This window comes from Oreochromis niloticus, linkage group LG12 (genome assembly GCF_001858045.2).
Source record: "Oreochromis niloticus isolate F11D_XX linkage group LG12, O_niloticus_UMD_NMBU, whole genome shotgun sequence".
Taxonomy (NCBI): Eukaryota; Metazoa; Chordata; class Actinopteri; order Cichliformes; family Cichlidae; genus Oreochromis; species Oreochromis niloticus.
In genome coordinates, this window is record NC_031977.2 from 30,603,645 (window position 1) to 30,619,331 (window position 15,687).

General features: G+C 40.2%; 1 protein-coding gene across 3 annotated transcripts in view; it reads right to left on the reverse strand.

The window, feature by feature from the left end:
* Positions 1-3,799: 3,799 nt before the first annotated feature.
* The window catches only part of kremen1 (kringle containing transmembrane protein 1), a 79,495-nt gene continuing 67,607 nt past the window's right edge, over positions 3,800-15,687 (reverse strand). For 2 of the 3 annotated variants that reach the window (XM_025912039.1, XM_005473626.4), the window contains exons 6-11: positions 15,480-15,604; positions 13,827-13,980; positions 12,674-13,006; positions 8,025-8,306; positions 7,380-7,464; positions 3,800-6,732 (exon numbers count right to left, since the gene is read on the reverse strand). In XM_025912039.1, coding sequence (XP_025767824.1) covers positions 6,573-6,732; positions 7,380-7,464; positions 8,025-8,306; positions 12,674-13,006; positions 13,827-13,980; positions 15,480-15,604 — 1,139 coding nt within the window. In that variant the 3' untranslated portion in view covers positions 3,800-6,572. The remainder of the gene's footprint in view (positions 6,733-7,379; positions 7,465-8,024; positions 8,307-12,673; positions 13,007-13,826; positions 13,981-15,479; positions 15,605-15,687) is intronic. The other variant, XM_005473627.4, reaches the window with a different exon arrangement.

Sequence of the window (15,687 nt, forward strand, 5' to 3'; positions counted from 1 at the left end):
AAGCGACAATGTAGTCTTTTTTTCTAAGCAGCATTATTACCAAAGAAAAATCTAAATAAGTAAATAATAATAATAATAATAATAATAATAATAATAATAATAACAACAACAACAACAACAACAACAATAATAAAGTTTAATGCAGGTTTTGTGAAATTTTCAATAAAGTGTAACACAGATAAATTGGAACTTTTATGGTAGCTGGCGAGGCTACATGCTCTATTTAGCTGCATTTTATTGTCCTGTGGGGTTCTCCATGTAACTTGCTGTATTGTATAATTGTAACAGCTAAACCTTTTTTATGGAAAGGATATTGTATCAGACTGTGTCCTTAGAGTACAGTTTATTAAATATTTGATATTAGATATTTTTTCTCTACAGTATGTTTTTGGTTACTTGCTTAAAAAGGGGAATTATTACTCAAATAAGAATCATAACGGTAGGTAAAAATCAAGGATACACTCACCGGCCATTTCATAGTCACACCTATTGCTTTTAGAACGTCCTTAAATATTTGTGGCATAGATTCAACAAGGTGCTACAAACATTCCTCTGAGATTTTGGTCTTAACATGAAACAGCAGCATCACAAAGTTGATGCAGATTTGTTTGTTGCGCAACTGTGATGTGAATCTCCTTTTCCACCGCATCCCAAAAGTGCTCACTGAGCAGCACTGGGCTAATATCTGGTGACTGTGGAGGGCATTTGAGTACAAATTAACTAATTGTAATGTTTAAGAAACTAGTGTGAGTTGATCCGAGATTTATGACATGGCACATTATCCTGCTGGAAGCAGAAGTCCACTGTGGTCATAAAGGGATGGACATGGTCACCAACCATGCACAGGTAGGCTATGTTGTTTAAACAATGCTCAGAGGCACTAAAGGGCCCAAAGTGTGCCAATAAAATATCCCCCACACCATTATTTGTTGTGGGGGTTATGTGGTATCTATTTATCTATCTAGCTTGCAACATTATCATAACTATACAAAAGCTTAATAAAATGATTTATTTAAGTTGTATTTAGGTTGGAACTCCTTGCTATGAATTTGATTCACTTCTCCCGGTGAAATATCTCAATGTTAATGTTGTCTTTCAAGGAGCAGCATAGGTCTAAATCTAAAATATATATAGACTGTTGATAAATATTATAAAGCTCAAGATTTTAATTTATTTGAAAGCTTGTTTTATTGTTTTTGTTTCATGAGATTGTTCTGGCTAGCAAGGCCTTTCTCAAAGGTCAGTTTGGCAGGGAACTAATCCTCCCAGTATCCATTCAACAGATGAGTCAGTGATTTTACTAAATCTGCTTGGTTATTGTTTTTTATTACTTTTTGTAAAAATCATCAGGGGTGAAATGTAATATTTTACTTTTCTGTTGTTGCTTCTAAGTTAAGCTGTTCTTGCCTGCAGTGTATTCTGTTATGGGATCGCTGTTGCTTCTCTTATATCCATTCCTTCTTCAGCACATTTTGAGCATTTTTAAGTTTGTCTCTTATCACTGTTATGCAGATGGCATTCAGTAATATATCTCTTTTTTAAGTCTCCAGATATTTCTAAGCTGCAGATTTTGCAGAGGTGTTTAGACTCTATTAAAAGTGGATGAAAATTGTCTCTAACTTAATGAAGAGCAAACAGAAGTCCTTGTTTGTGCCCCCAACAGATTTATGCAGAAAGTAATGGTGAATAGTTCATCAGGAACTTCAGAGTATGTTTTGAGTCGGCTTTCATTTTAGACACTCACTCAAATCTCTGTTTCACTCTTGCTTCTATCATTTAGGGAAAATTGTTGAGCTCAATTGTGTCACGCTTTGAGCTGGAAATCAGAAATCATGCTTTCATTTCATGTCTGGATGATTGCAATTCATTGTTCATGTCTCCTATGAAATCTTAAAGCTTCTCTGGAACGTCTGCAGGTTGTTTGTACTTACATGTCACACCTTTCAGGTGGACTGGCTTCCCATTAACTTCAGAGTTCACTTTAAAATTCTGGTTTTGACTTTTAGAGGTCTCCATGGACAAACGCCAGCATACATCATGAAATGTTACATCCTTACATCCCCAGGTCATGTGATTGGGTCCTGCTGGCTGTGCAGCATTTAAGGCTGAGGACTAAAGGAGACAGAGCTTTTGCAACAGTGGCCTCCCAGACTCCCTGAGTTCTGTGGATCAGTGATCTCTTTCAAAAAGCAGCTACGAAACCATTTTTAACTTGCTTTTGGGTAAATTTGTTTGTTTGGATGTTCAACCATTTTTGTTGTAATGCACTTTGTGAGATTTAATGCTTTAAAAATAAAAATATGTAAAGCATTAAACAGGCCAGCATACCTATTCATTGACGTTCATGAGCTAGTACTGCAGAGTGAAGTGGGTCAAACAGGCAGGTTCCTCCATGACCAGTAAACTTCTTTCACAGGGATCGTTTTCAGATCTATCAAGTGAGACAAGCTCCTTTATCCTCTAATACTACATCCTTCCAAATTAACCTGACTTCAGTACCCTGAGTGCAGAAAGTGGCAGGTATTGTCTCCTATTCTTCTCACTTTCTCGTTCTTACAGTAACCAGACACTGTCACCTTTTGTCCCATTGTTGTCTTAATTACTGGTTGACTTGGGTTCAGAGGGATCTGCTTACTCAAGTCTCTTTTCCTTGTCTGTTGACCAGGCTGAGACTTTTCATTGGGACCCAGAGGAGCGAAAATAAAGCTTAATCTGCACTACGGCTATTGGGAGAAAAAAAACACTTTCAATGAATACATTCGTCCAACAACTTTAGCAACATTTCAGATTATCTGTGGTGTAGAAAGATTATTTTACACACCAGCAAACAAAAAGGATGCTGCTGATACCAAAGCTAGGATCATTTAGATATCTTATCACCAGTAGAGGGAGTAAGAGGATTGTCTACAGATTGCTTTTTTGTCTGATGTATTGGAATGTTCTTGCTGATCTCCAGAGGGCTTTCCATATTTAAGACCATTGACAGGCTTAAAATTGCTTATTTTTATGTGCACAAGTGTTTTGCTTTAAAATTTGCTTCATTCAGAAGCCTCAGAGGAGGTTTTTCTTACTCTCAAACATTAGTCAGAAAAACAGGACAGTTCCCCTTTAGCACTGAGAGAATGACTTTACCATGGAGTTGCACGAGACTAACCACCAAATATACAATCCAGATTTCAGCAAAGCCAAGCTTTAAGCAGTTTCAAAGTGAGCAATGATGAAAGGAACACAGAAACACCTTTCATGAATTAAGAAATCAATGCTGTAAATGTCGCAACTGTTCCAGCTTATTAAACGCCCCTCTGTGTTTGGTTTTGTTTTCCGATTTTTTTTCCTCGCAGTGTTCCAGTTGTAAAGCTGGCCTCCTGCTGTTCCTTCTAAAATGTGCAGGTTGCATGCTTGACCTCATCCCACAGGGGAGCCAATGGCTCACACATGGCACTCTAAATCCTCACTCTCGGTGTGTGCACATGCATCTCCAAACAATCTGGGAGTCATTTCGCATATCTGATAAGTTTTGTGCTTCATGGAAGAAAAGGCGAAGGCCTGTGCACATGTCCCGAGCCTGAATCCAATCAAGACAAACAGACCTCAGAAAATCACACTCTGCACCTTTTGATTTTCGCACACAAAGCACAGAAAGACTTCAAATGGAAACGGGGAGAATGGGATTAGCTCGATCTGATACTTGCAGCTCATATGCTTTGCAGCAACTCGGGTATCTGAAATTGAGTTTGATGATGAAATAAACTGTACTGCTGGGGCAGAAGAAAACAGTAGAGTAAGCACAACACAGGTATAAGAAACATGCATACAGTGTTTATTTTGCAACCAGGACACATTAAATAAAACTACAAAGATACTTCACTTATACAAAAGATAGATTATATCCCATTCACATACAAAATAACAATAATTTACTGTATAAATTAAAATTTTCACTATTTTGCTATTTACAATTTGATGAAAACAATGTTTTGGCCTCTCGTGATGACTCAGGGCTTCTGGTGTTGTTTTCATGTTATCGAGCACTACAGGACATTCATATCAACAACAACAGTTTTGGAGACAAGAAAAAGACTGTTTCCACCGCTCAGAAGACGGCGTGGAATTTTCCGACTGACTGGAGGACCGGACAGAAAATGGAAGTTTGCATAATTCACCAGGCTATCCAAACAAATATGCCCTTGTTAGATTTTAACTGTCAGATTTCGTTAGCTTGTGTTTGATTTGAACGCGCATTAATTTCCCATTGCTCTCCGTTTCTCCCCTTCTTTCTACGCTTGGTCAGCTCTGAACATCACAGACCCAGGGGCATGTGCTCTTGTCTTGCAATAATTAACATGAGTTACAGTTGAGAGGACAGGCAAAACATAGCAGAGAGTAACATTTTAGAAAACTTCTGATTGGGAAACAAAAGTTATTCATCTTTTTATGGGTATTAAATTCTGTCTGAGTTCTCGAAAACCATAAATCTTTTGATTTGAATGTCACTGTAATGCTGTGTCATGCATAAAATATAACCTTTCTTTCAAGTGCTCAGGTTGCTGTACAAGTGCGTATTTTTTTTCTTTTTTTTTTTGTCTTTTCACTAAAACAGAATTGTAAGTGATTAAGTACCGTTTCATCTTGTAAGCTGAACCAAAATGAAGTGCTTCAAAGTTAGGATCTTTTTTATTTTTCTTGTCAGTGAGAAAATAACTCAGCGACACTCTGCAGAAACCTTGAACATCCAGTCTCGCATCAGGAAAGGCCAATTACTATGCCGTTGGTGCATTAGTAGATTCTGACCTTTCACAAGTAGTTAAAATGTCACAGAAAACCATTATAGCTGGAAACCTTCTGTCAGCTTGTGGATAGTACCTTGGGGTGCTTTTGGTTATATTTCTGTCTGACTATATTGTTCGCACTCAACCTTTTGGCCTGAAATCTATATGACAAGTAAAAGCTTGAAGGTCTGCAGCATTCTGCAGAATTTAGACAATTTACTGGTATCGAAGATTAGAAATTTTTTAAAAAAGCACTCCGTCTTTGAGCTAAAGTAACACAAAAGCACTTTGACAAGTTGCTTAAATGCTTTGCCGAGACGCAAAATGAAAGAGCAGTCATAAATATCATCATTCCCACACTGAATTACATAATATACAACAATATTCATCCCCCTGTAATCAAAAGACAACATAATGTGAACAATATGTTCAGTAAATGTCCAAGACTACACATAAGATACACAAATAAGAAACAAAAAAGCCTTTTAAAGCCTCGTCTGTCATTATATGAAGAGTTCTATCCCAAAAGGCTAAGTGTGGCAAAAAAATAAATCGACATCAACAAAGTCGTGTTAAAAAAAACGATGTAAAAGATCCAGTCTGAGATTAATGCTTTCAATCACTGCACAAGACCGGGAGGCATTTTTGACATTTAAGTGGCGGAAACCCTATTTTGGAATGAAACTCTTCATATCTACATGGATTTTTTTAAGAAGTGCAGACTTTTGTGAGGGACACTGGTCCACTTTGTGAAAGAAACAGATGTGAGGAACTGAGTCAAGGGAAGAGGAGATCCTTAAGGCACTTGAACACCATCAAACCGGAAAGACTCCCACCCACAACCGAGCAGAAAAAGCCCTCAGATCTTCCCGAGCCTCCCTAAATGGCAGTTTGTGAGCAAACTGCACCAACCCCCACGCCCCCAGCCAGCTAGCTACTTCTCCTCGCCACACAAATCCATGAGCGCTGAGTGAACGAGTGGGCGAACAAGCTCTCTTTCTCGCTGATCTTTTCATTTTGCGGTGACTGATTCGTCCCCAAAGTGCTGTCATATCTACCTTCCGTGTGACATTTCCGCGTCCTGTTTCCCTTTCCTCAGCAAGCCAGGTGTCACGTAAAACATATATTTTTAAAAAAAAAAACATTAGCAGTTTGAATACAGAATTAAAAACACAAATGAATAAACAAGTCTTTGGATGGGAGGATTCTGGATTTTGGCTGAAAATGTTCATCCGCATGAGGCAGTTAAGTTATTAAAAAAAACTGAAGTTTTACAGCATGTGTCATATGTGTATGTGTATTAAAGACTCAGTTTCTTCATCTTCTCGTTGATGCTGATGAAGATTCGGCTGCCACTGAAACTGAACTGAGCTGTTTTTGCACTCCAGCTTTGTCATATTTTCACTAGTGAGCTTGCTGTCCAGACGGGTTTTTGGAGGTATGTTGATTGGTAGGGTCATCCATGGGTGATGGAAACAGCTTCTTGCATGAAAAAAGCATCTTTGAGATTTTCCTCTATCCAATCTTTTATTCTCCTCTCCAAGAGTGCAGTCACTTACAGTCCTGCCTGCCCTCCCGCTCCTCTTCGGTGCTGAGCAGGTTAGGAAGGCGTGGCCACTTTGGCACACGGACCATTTAGTAGCATTCACTCAGTCAGTTGTCATTAGCCACTCAGTTGTTGGCTTGTTTGCGTAGCGCCTCAAAGAGTTTCATTGTCTGAGGGCCTGGCATCTGACGGCCCTTGAACAGAATAGTGGCGGGTGGCGGTACTGTTTGGTTAGACGGCAGGACGCAGCAGGAGCACTAGTTGCCCACCAGGGGGCTGAGGTCACCGTGGTGGTTCTTTAGCTTCTTCTTGAACAGGGAGATGGTAGAGGGGCGGTACAGGATGATCCAAGGCTCAGAAGACGCTGTGCTCTGGCTGCAGGTGTCTGAACCACTGACGGTTGGGATGTTTGGAGACCTGAGAGTAGAAATGAAGAAGAAGTAAAGACAAAGAAAAGACAGAAAGGAATTACACAAAGGAGAGAGAGGGAAAGGAGAAAAGATGGAAAACAATGAACAGAGATTAACAAAGAGAGTCATAAATGTGTCCTAAAGCTCGATTAATGTCACAGACCCATTAAAACTGTCGTATCAAAGCTCTTATGTAGGTTTTTACAATTTTTGGGTACTTGTTTAAAAAGTATTGTAATTACTGGTAAAACCTGGCTTTGAACAAACTTTAACTTATTATATTTATTGCATTCATTTTCCAGGAAAATGGATCCATTTTCAGGGGAAAAATCTTTATATAAATGTTTCTGTGTTTTCACTGAAGGGAAAGGGAAACTATGTTCTACTGGAAGAAAATGTTTAAACAACGTAGTTTTCTTATTTTTCAATTTTCTATTCTTCTTGTGTTGATGCTACGAGATTCTTTGATCGGAAAATTTCTGGCTTTAGTCAACGTGAAAAAACAGACTTTGTGGCTCCAGATAAAAATTCTTTACATACGGACTTGTTCTTTCATCTTCAACCAGTATTGTATGAATATCGTGGTGTACGGGTAAAAGCTTAGAAACGTGATACTTGGTTGATCCACCACGCCTCGAACATCCTCATACTTACTTGACTGTGACGTGCAGCAGCAGCTTTGCTACCATGGCGATGACAGTCAGTATGAGGAGGGCTGCTAAAGCGTAGATGGTCCACACTAGACAGAGAGCAGAGCACATTAACAAGACATCAGACATCCGATCACGGTAATTAAAACAAACCGCAGCAGACTGAAGAGATTAGCGAGTCAAGAACTATTCAAGCGCTGCTTAATTCAAACTTACACCTGTGAGAATTTCAGCCAGCTAATTGTCAGGAAATGGTGATACATTATCAGTGCACATCTGTTATCAGCTAGCTGTTTGAGAAAAAGAATTAGGGCTTGGAAAGAATAACATTTGGAGGAAGCAGAAAAGCGCAGAGCACATCAGTCCACCCTGCAAAGTGTTGACTAGATGGCTGATTGGGAAAAGCAGGGAGTTCGGAGACGATGACAAGCGAAAACAAGCGTCATGTAGCATTACTTCAATTACGATCATAGGGAGTCACTCTGGGCCAGAGCTTCTAGAAGCATCTCAACAAACCAGAACAATTTTCAAACTTTCAGAGAAACCAGGTCATGCTAAGTGGGAGTTCTTGCTAAGAAACCTCCAACATCGTCCCACCAGAGGCAGAGACAGGCGCGGTAAGTGCAGTGTACGACGGGTGTTAACATACTAGCGCTGTGGCCGGTGGTCTCGCCGCGTCCAGCCCACTGACCTGGCATGTTGTGCTCCGGTTTACCGGGGCTGGACGTGATCACGTAGAGGATCTGAGACGAACGTCCATTCGTCGTACCGTTAGATTTCTCTGTGACTCCGCCAGCCAGCTGGGGCCCTGCTGTACTAGACACGTCTTCGTTTTCATCCTCGTCATCTCCTTCAGACGCTATTGTTCTGGTGTCCTGGCTTTGAAGTGCTCCTTCAGACTCTATTGTTCTAGTGTCCTGGCTTCGGAGTGCTGGGGGGGAAAAGAAACAGACAGCTGAATGTTATTCCTTAAACTATCAGGTGGAGACATGGAACAAATCAAAAGCTTACTATCCCACAGCACCAAGTTGATTTGGTTGTTTCAGTGACTAAAAGATTACTTTGTCAGGTGTGGTGCTGAGAATATTCAATTTTGAAGTGATGTGTCTCACAGCACTGGCATTTCCAAAGAAAACTGCAACTTTCCAACTATTCAGACATGAATGATTGTTCTATCCTTGAGGTAAAAGCAGAGACGTCAACTTTAACAGCAATAAAACTAGTTCTCAGTCCCAAAAGAAAATAATGCATGAATACAATACAACAGCATTATTTCCATCCTTCTTCCTAAATGCTTATCCGCCTTGGGTCATGGGGAGGCTGGAATATAACCCAGATGACTTTGGTCAAGAGGTGAATTACACCTAGGACAGGTCGCCAGGTCTTAAACTGTGGCAGAAACTGCAGCACCTGAAGGGAACTAACACATCCTCAGGGAGAAGATATAAACTCAGACAGGATTAATATGGACTCAGTGGCCAATATTTATCTCCTCTCTCACATTAATTTTGTGGTGGCTAAATTACATTGTCTCAACTTTAAAATATCGCAGCACACCTGTCTGTAAACTGACACTTTTTTCCCAATTTTTAGTATAGTCTTCAGTTTTTGTCAGGGAGAATAATGATTGCATGCTCTTTATGGTAAAAACTTTCATTTCATTCAGGACCACTACAGCCAGAAGAGCACTGGGATTTCAATATCCAGTTTTTAGTTGATGGCCCAGCTCGATTCTGCGACCTTCCCATCCGTTCATGTGCATACATTTAAAGCCAGAGGAGAGCAGGGTGGAGCAGCTAAATGCAGAACAGAACACAGCAGGGATCAATGACATATTACACTGATATGGCATTGATTATGTTAGGTACAGAATGAAAAAGACGCGGTGGGGTGGAAAGCGGGTTGCAAAGCTGCTTGCAGCTGTGTAGCAACTATAGGAAGACTGAATAAGTCCTATATTGAATGAATAAGGGTATCAGTGACACTGAGATCAACTGATCTGCTAGGTCTGTGACTAAGCTTGACTTTTGGCCTGTCTGAACTAAATCACTCTGCTGAATTTGTTCGACACAGTGATTTCTGATCACGCTGCTGCTGTTTTGCACACTGATGAGCTCTTTTTGATATAATACAAATCTGATCTGACACAGTTAATTTGTCAGTAGCAACAAAACAAACAACGTTATCGGAAGGCAGATCACATCTCGCTATATCAGCAAGTTTTTATGAAGTCCTCTATCATTTGCATTTAATCATTTGTGAAAATGTCACCCTTTAGCCACAATAAGAAAAGGCTAGAAGGAGCTTTTGATAAGATAGGAGAGGAAAACGACTTTCATTATTCAAGCAAATCTTTTATTCATCTGGAAATACATAAATCATTTCTCAGTTTTAGCAGTAAAATTACTCCTTGGTTGTTATTATAACTTTCTTTTAGCTTTACTGCCCTTACTAGATTACAGCTCTGTGCAATGTGACATACCGTGTCTTCACAATGAAGTGATGAATGTAGCGTCGAATGCAGAAGAGGGAAATGTTATGCCATGTCGCTGTAACTTCTACAAGTTAAGGGCATAGATCACTTAACACTCCTTTAATTATTCCATTGTATAAACTGGGCTGCAGCAAGCATGAGGTAATACTATACTACTTCATGCTGATCATGTTGTTGAAAGTATATACAGCAGAGGCACGAGTGAATATTTAATACTAACTGCATTTGTTAAGAAACAGATGGAGTTTGCAAAAACACCCAAGCGTGCTATAAACATGTGGTGCTGAGAACTTTTTTTTTAAATTCAAGACATGATTCAAAAAGTGTTTGCAATAAATTCTGTTTGCTTTAACCTGCTTACAGCTCCAGATGGGCAGAGTTTGCTTCATAAAACAACAGTGCCAGGGAGCATGGACTATTTCAACTCATTTATGGGCTCCCAGAGGAAAGCAATATCCTAAATGAGATCTCCTCTGCCTTTCATTTACGTCTCCTAAACATAGTTGCGATTTATTTAAAATCACTGTGTGATTTTAAGAAATGTTCTCGTCCTCCGTGTGAAATGTTGCCGCTGAGAAACAAACTGCGCAGTGTTTCAGCCTCACACTGATATTTATGAGTGTCACTTGGGTCTTTTATTATTTTTCTTACGTGTTAAGGTTTCAGTCATTATGCTGCAATTGTAATCATCCACAGATGAGATATTGTGCTTTACTTAGATGCTTAGAGCAGATGTCTGTGAATAGGAGTAGACATCAGAAATTAGATTTAAAGAATTAAAACTTTTAGACACAGTCACAAAACATCAAAAGATTAAGAGCACGTATGAAGAAACAGAATAAATGACTTAAGTTATAAATTGAGAAAAAACATTTTTTTAAAGCATATTTAACTTCAGGCGACTAAGTAAGGACCTAGCCATCTCTAACAATTTGAAACAGTCCAGTGGAGATGATAGTTTCCACAACTCTCCACTGACTGCTCCGTCGGCAGTGCAGATTAAATTTTCCAGTATGTGAGTAATGGTCAAAACAAAAGCATATTTCATTCGGGAATACTAGTGTTCAACTGCAGAAATTTATATCTGGTGGCATGGATATGTTCTGGAGACTAATTAAGTCAGAAATAAAACACAAGCTGGGCCTAAGATGGGTTGCAAAGAGGCTTGCAGATATGCAGCAACTATGGGCTACGACAGCTCAGATGTGAAGGGTATCAGACCAGCCATCAGCTGCTGGCATGTGGGTTGGGACTGACGTCAACTTATTTGCTGGGAACTGCAGTTAAGCTTGACTTTGTGGCCTTCCAACTAACCAACTAAGGCTAAGTTATTTTTTAAATACCCCCAGTATGTTCAACAAATGATTAACTTTACATTAAACACATGACATATACTGTGCATTTCTTTTATATTGCTTCTCATGAATCTTCTGCACACTTATTTATCTTATTGCACATCACCTCGCCTCTTCCACTGCTGACGTGCTTCGAGTTTCTCAGCTGCATGAACTACTTTCAAATATCGATTATTCCAGGACTGTTCCACTCTTTCATGAATGCTGGTCGGATGTTAAACCAGCATGGGTTATTTTTTTTCTTTTTCACGTAATTGCTCAACCTGGCTGTGATGTTCCCAGAACTGCCCACATGTTTTCCATTTGCAAACAAAATACCATGCTTCAAACCCAGTCACAGCTGAAATGTGCTGTCACTGTCATCTGAGAGCGTTTATCCTCAAGTTACAGATCCAACCGCTCAGCCTGCCACCAAGGAGATATTAAACGTATATGGTGCTGACACTGTCTGCTTTCTATTTGTACCTCATTCACTATGTGTTTTTATCTATATAGTTCTGTTTGAAAAACAAAAAAACCCAACTACTTAATTCAGGAGGTGACCTTTTCTCATAACCCATCTCGGACTGCATTTCTGGAATAGACTATACCTCCCGCAAAACAAGATCCATGTCATGAGAAAGGATCGTGCCTGTCTGAGGGTCAGAGGATTTTGACCTTCCAATATTGTTTTTACTGTAATGCCAGCAGGCAAAGAAAAATGACACAGAATTACAGATGGGGGGAGAGAGGGAGGGGACTGCCTCTTACTGTGAGCTTGAATGTCACCTACAGTGAATTATATCAGGGTGTGCTTTGCTCATTCCTGCAGAAATTAATCTATTACATCATTTCTGGTGCTTTCAGACTATTCATGAGAGAACATAACACAGAAAAACAAGTTTTTTTTATTCCAAATGAATCCTTATACATTCTTCACATTAGCCTGGGATGAATAAAATTACTTTGAAGTCCTCTGAGCTGTAGTTTCTTAGAAATGCATCCACTAGACAATGAAATCAGCATATCAGAAGCCGTAATGCACATGATGGTCGTATTTTTATGTAGGTGGCATAAAAACTTTCAGTGGAATTTAGCAGAGAACACACTCTGGGTGAGCAAAGTAGTCTGCAGCAGCTTGATAAGAGACTGAGTTCCTAGAAAAACAGAACATCATTTAAATATGCAATATCACCCGGGGCTGTGAGACATTGACTAGCAAATGAAAAGAGAAAAGGGCCTGCCAAAGCTGTGACAACTGCCTAACCACAACTAACAGGTGTTACTTTACTAAACTAGGGATGCTATGCAAAACTCCATCATAGTGCTAGCCAGCCAGCCAGCCACGCAAATGGGGTTCTTACTTTGTTTTCAAAGTGTTCTGAATGAAGGCAGGCTGAGCAGAGAAGCGATAATGAAGGAAAACATCACAATAGGTGAGAAATTTCAGAAAATCTGGTGAGATCTCACCTTGGTAAAGAAGAGCAAATCCCTGGGCTTGGTTGGTTCGGTCAGAGTAGAAGTACAGTATGACAAAGTCGCCCGTGATGTTTACAAGCTCCCGTGGAGGGCTTCGCCAGTCGAAGCGGGCCACCACTTGATTTGTGTAGCCATCCAGTAGCTCCACCATGTCGGTCTGGTCAGAGATGTCAAAGAAGGTGAAATTGAAGAGGATGGCCGAGGATCCAGGGACCTGGATAGTCCAGTAGCAAACACGCCCGGCCCCGTATTTGTCAGGGAAGTCGGGGGAGTAGATCACTCCTGATGGAGAAGTGTAGTTCCCACCACAGGCCCCCACTCGGGCTGAAATAAGAGCAGCAAAAAAAAAAGCCTGTGTTATTTGTTTAAAGATTAAAAGTTGTAGAAATGGTTGACATCTGGTCTTGTGAGCATGTTGTACATGACTTTGTGTGATTGATCAGACACAAAGGACAGACATGTCCTTTGATTTTTAGCACCACAACAAAACACCATTGCTGTGGTATCTGATTCATTAAACTCAAGCTGATTTAGATTCAGAATTTAATTCAAAGCATCTTTACAAGATTCAGCCTAAAAACAGCCTGAAGGAGAATGTGGCTTAACTGAAGAGTATGCGAGTATTAAAACAAGAAATAGGATTCACGCATAACCAGCAACGAAGCTTCTGGAAAATGAGCCTAACTGGACATAACATATTAATAAATGTTATGCAAGAAACATGTTTTTGACTTCACTGGACCAAAAAAACCTTTTCAGGACACTGAAATGTAGGTGGTCTGAGAGAAAACTAGACTGCTGAGCCTTTGGGCTTTAATTTCAGGCTGTAGAAAACCTGATCATTGATAGCAGATTTTGTCAGTCAAAGGTCTTTTCAGAGCAGATCCTGTCTTTGATGGCGTGGTGGTATGGGTTTAGAATAAAGAGGAGGGAGCTGCAGACAGAGGGTTACTAATTTTAAAATTGTAGGTGTGTTGTGTTCTGACTTCTTACAGCTTTACGATGATAAAAGAAATGACCTGTCCCCAAATCAGATTTGTACAAAATAAAACCAGACTAAATGTTTGAAAATGTCTGTGAAACTACAGCAGAGATGTGAAAAGACTAAAGAATGAGATCCAGAATGACAGCTGTCAGTGCTCACTGCTGAATATGATGACCCAGCCGTCTCCGCCGCAGGGCTGAGTGTGGTCACCGAAGCAAACATGGTTACACTCCATGCTAGGTGACTCGCCACGTTTCTGTAGGTCCACATCGTTGCCACAGAAACAGGCGTATCCCGACTCCATACCAGCAAGCTGCAAAACAGAAAAAGGAGTTGTGCAACTGAGGAAAACACTGAGGGGGTCATTCTGCTGACTGCAAACACACATTCTTTCAGTTCTCTAAAACTATAAAGATTGTTGTTTTCCCATAAAATAAGACCTGATTACATAACATTTTTTCACTTTAAAAGGACCAATTATGTTTTTCATGTTCGATTTATGTGGAATTGTGTAAACATGGGGTAAACTGTTGACTACATGTAGCTACTTCCCTCTGAAATAAGTGACTCGGCCTAAAGCGCCCTAATTGCTCGTTCTCTCGTGATTACAAGATGTTGTAATCTGAGTCTGTATAACCGTGGCCTCTCAGCTGATTAGAAGACTCCCTTCAAACACGCAGCTGCACACAGGGTGTACAGAAGAAACCGTACAGGAATAACACCTATCTGTCTTTCAAATCAAAACTGTTAGTAAACCATTCCAGAAAGTGTCAGCGCAGGAATGTGACACGTCAAAAACCTTCACACATCTTGACCTCGCCACTGCTGGCCACTCGCTGTCAAAAGAGCTATTGTTCTTCATTCAGAAGGACGCCGTTGTTCGATTTTCAGGCTCTAAATGAATACACGCAACTGAAGGTACTGTATAATTTCCTACTCATGGAATAAGAATTCACGCAGCCTCTGCTTCCACCCAGATGTATCAAGCTTTATCCTTCTTGTATTATTCTATCTGATGCGGTTACATTTGAGAACACGTACACAAATACTTTTGGCAGAGTAAACAAGTGATGGATTGCTGTCTCACTCATCAGGCATGCTCTCTGTCAGAAAGTCACGCGGGATCCATACTTCAGAGCACTGATGTTTCACATGTGTATTGAGGACAGTGACAGTCCAAGGGTAGGCAGATGATGCCAGTCTGTTGCCATGTTCCTGTAACATCTGCCTAACTGAGAGGGGAGTGGGGTGCCTGTCAGTATCTGTCAATGCATACTGAGCTGAAGTGGATCTGCTGAGACAGAAAATTAACACCTGGCACTGTTTGTAGCAGGGACAATGGCACGCCAGAAACAGAGAGAAGGGAAAATGCAGTGAAGAGGAGGAACCCAGTGGGCTAATAACCATTCATTTCCAGCTGTCAGCCTTGATTATTGTGATGATTTGTCATCTGCTGGTTGGTTTAAAACAGGAAGTGTGATGAGAGAATAAAGAGGGCATCATCTAGATAACTGACAGAAAACTACCCATAAAAGCAGATGATTTACATAAAAGCCTGACTACTGCAAAAAGACTGCGCGCACCCGTTTTAAACACAGCAATTTACTCTGTTTTTACATCCAATAAGTGGAGAGATTTGAAGTGATAGGACAGAGGACAAACCATAAACCAATTAGGGTTTTTTTCCTCTTTTATTTTGGATTTTTTTTCCTTTTAGTTTTGCAGAACTTGCCATGTTTGATTGCAGTTAAAATAAAATTTCTCACGTTTTCTTGTTGTTTGATATATTTTTAATTTAATTCCAAATCTAACCTTGTATCTCTGCTTCCTGCAGAAGCTGATACAGTTTTGGATAGTGAGTTTGTTGGAGGTCTCACTGGCACCAGTCAGGGTGGGGGGGTCACCACTGTCTCTGAAGCACCCCAAGTTTCCAGGCACTGTAGGGAGAGCAGACGAGATTGGGAAAAAAACGATTAGTTATGTGCAGCATCTTAGATGCAGTCTGCATCGCACAGTAAGG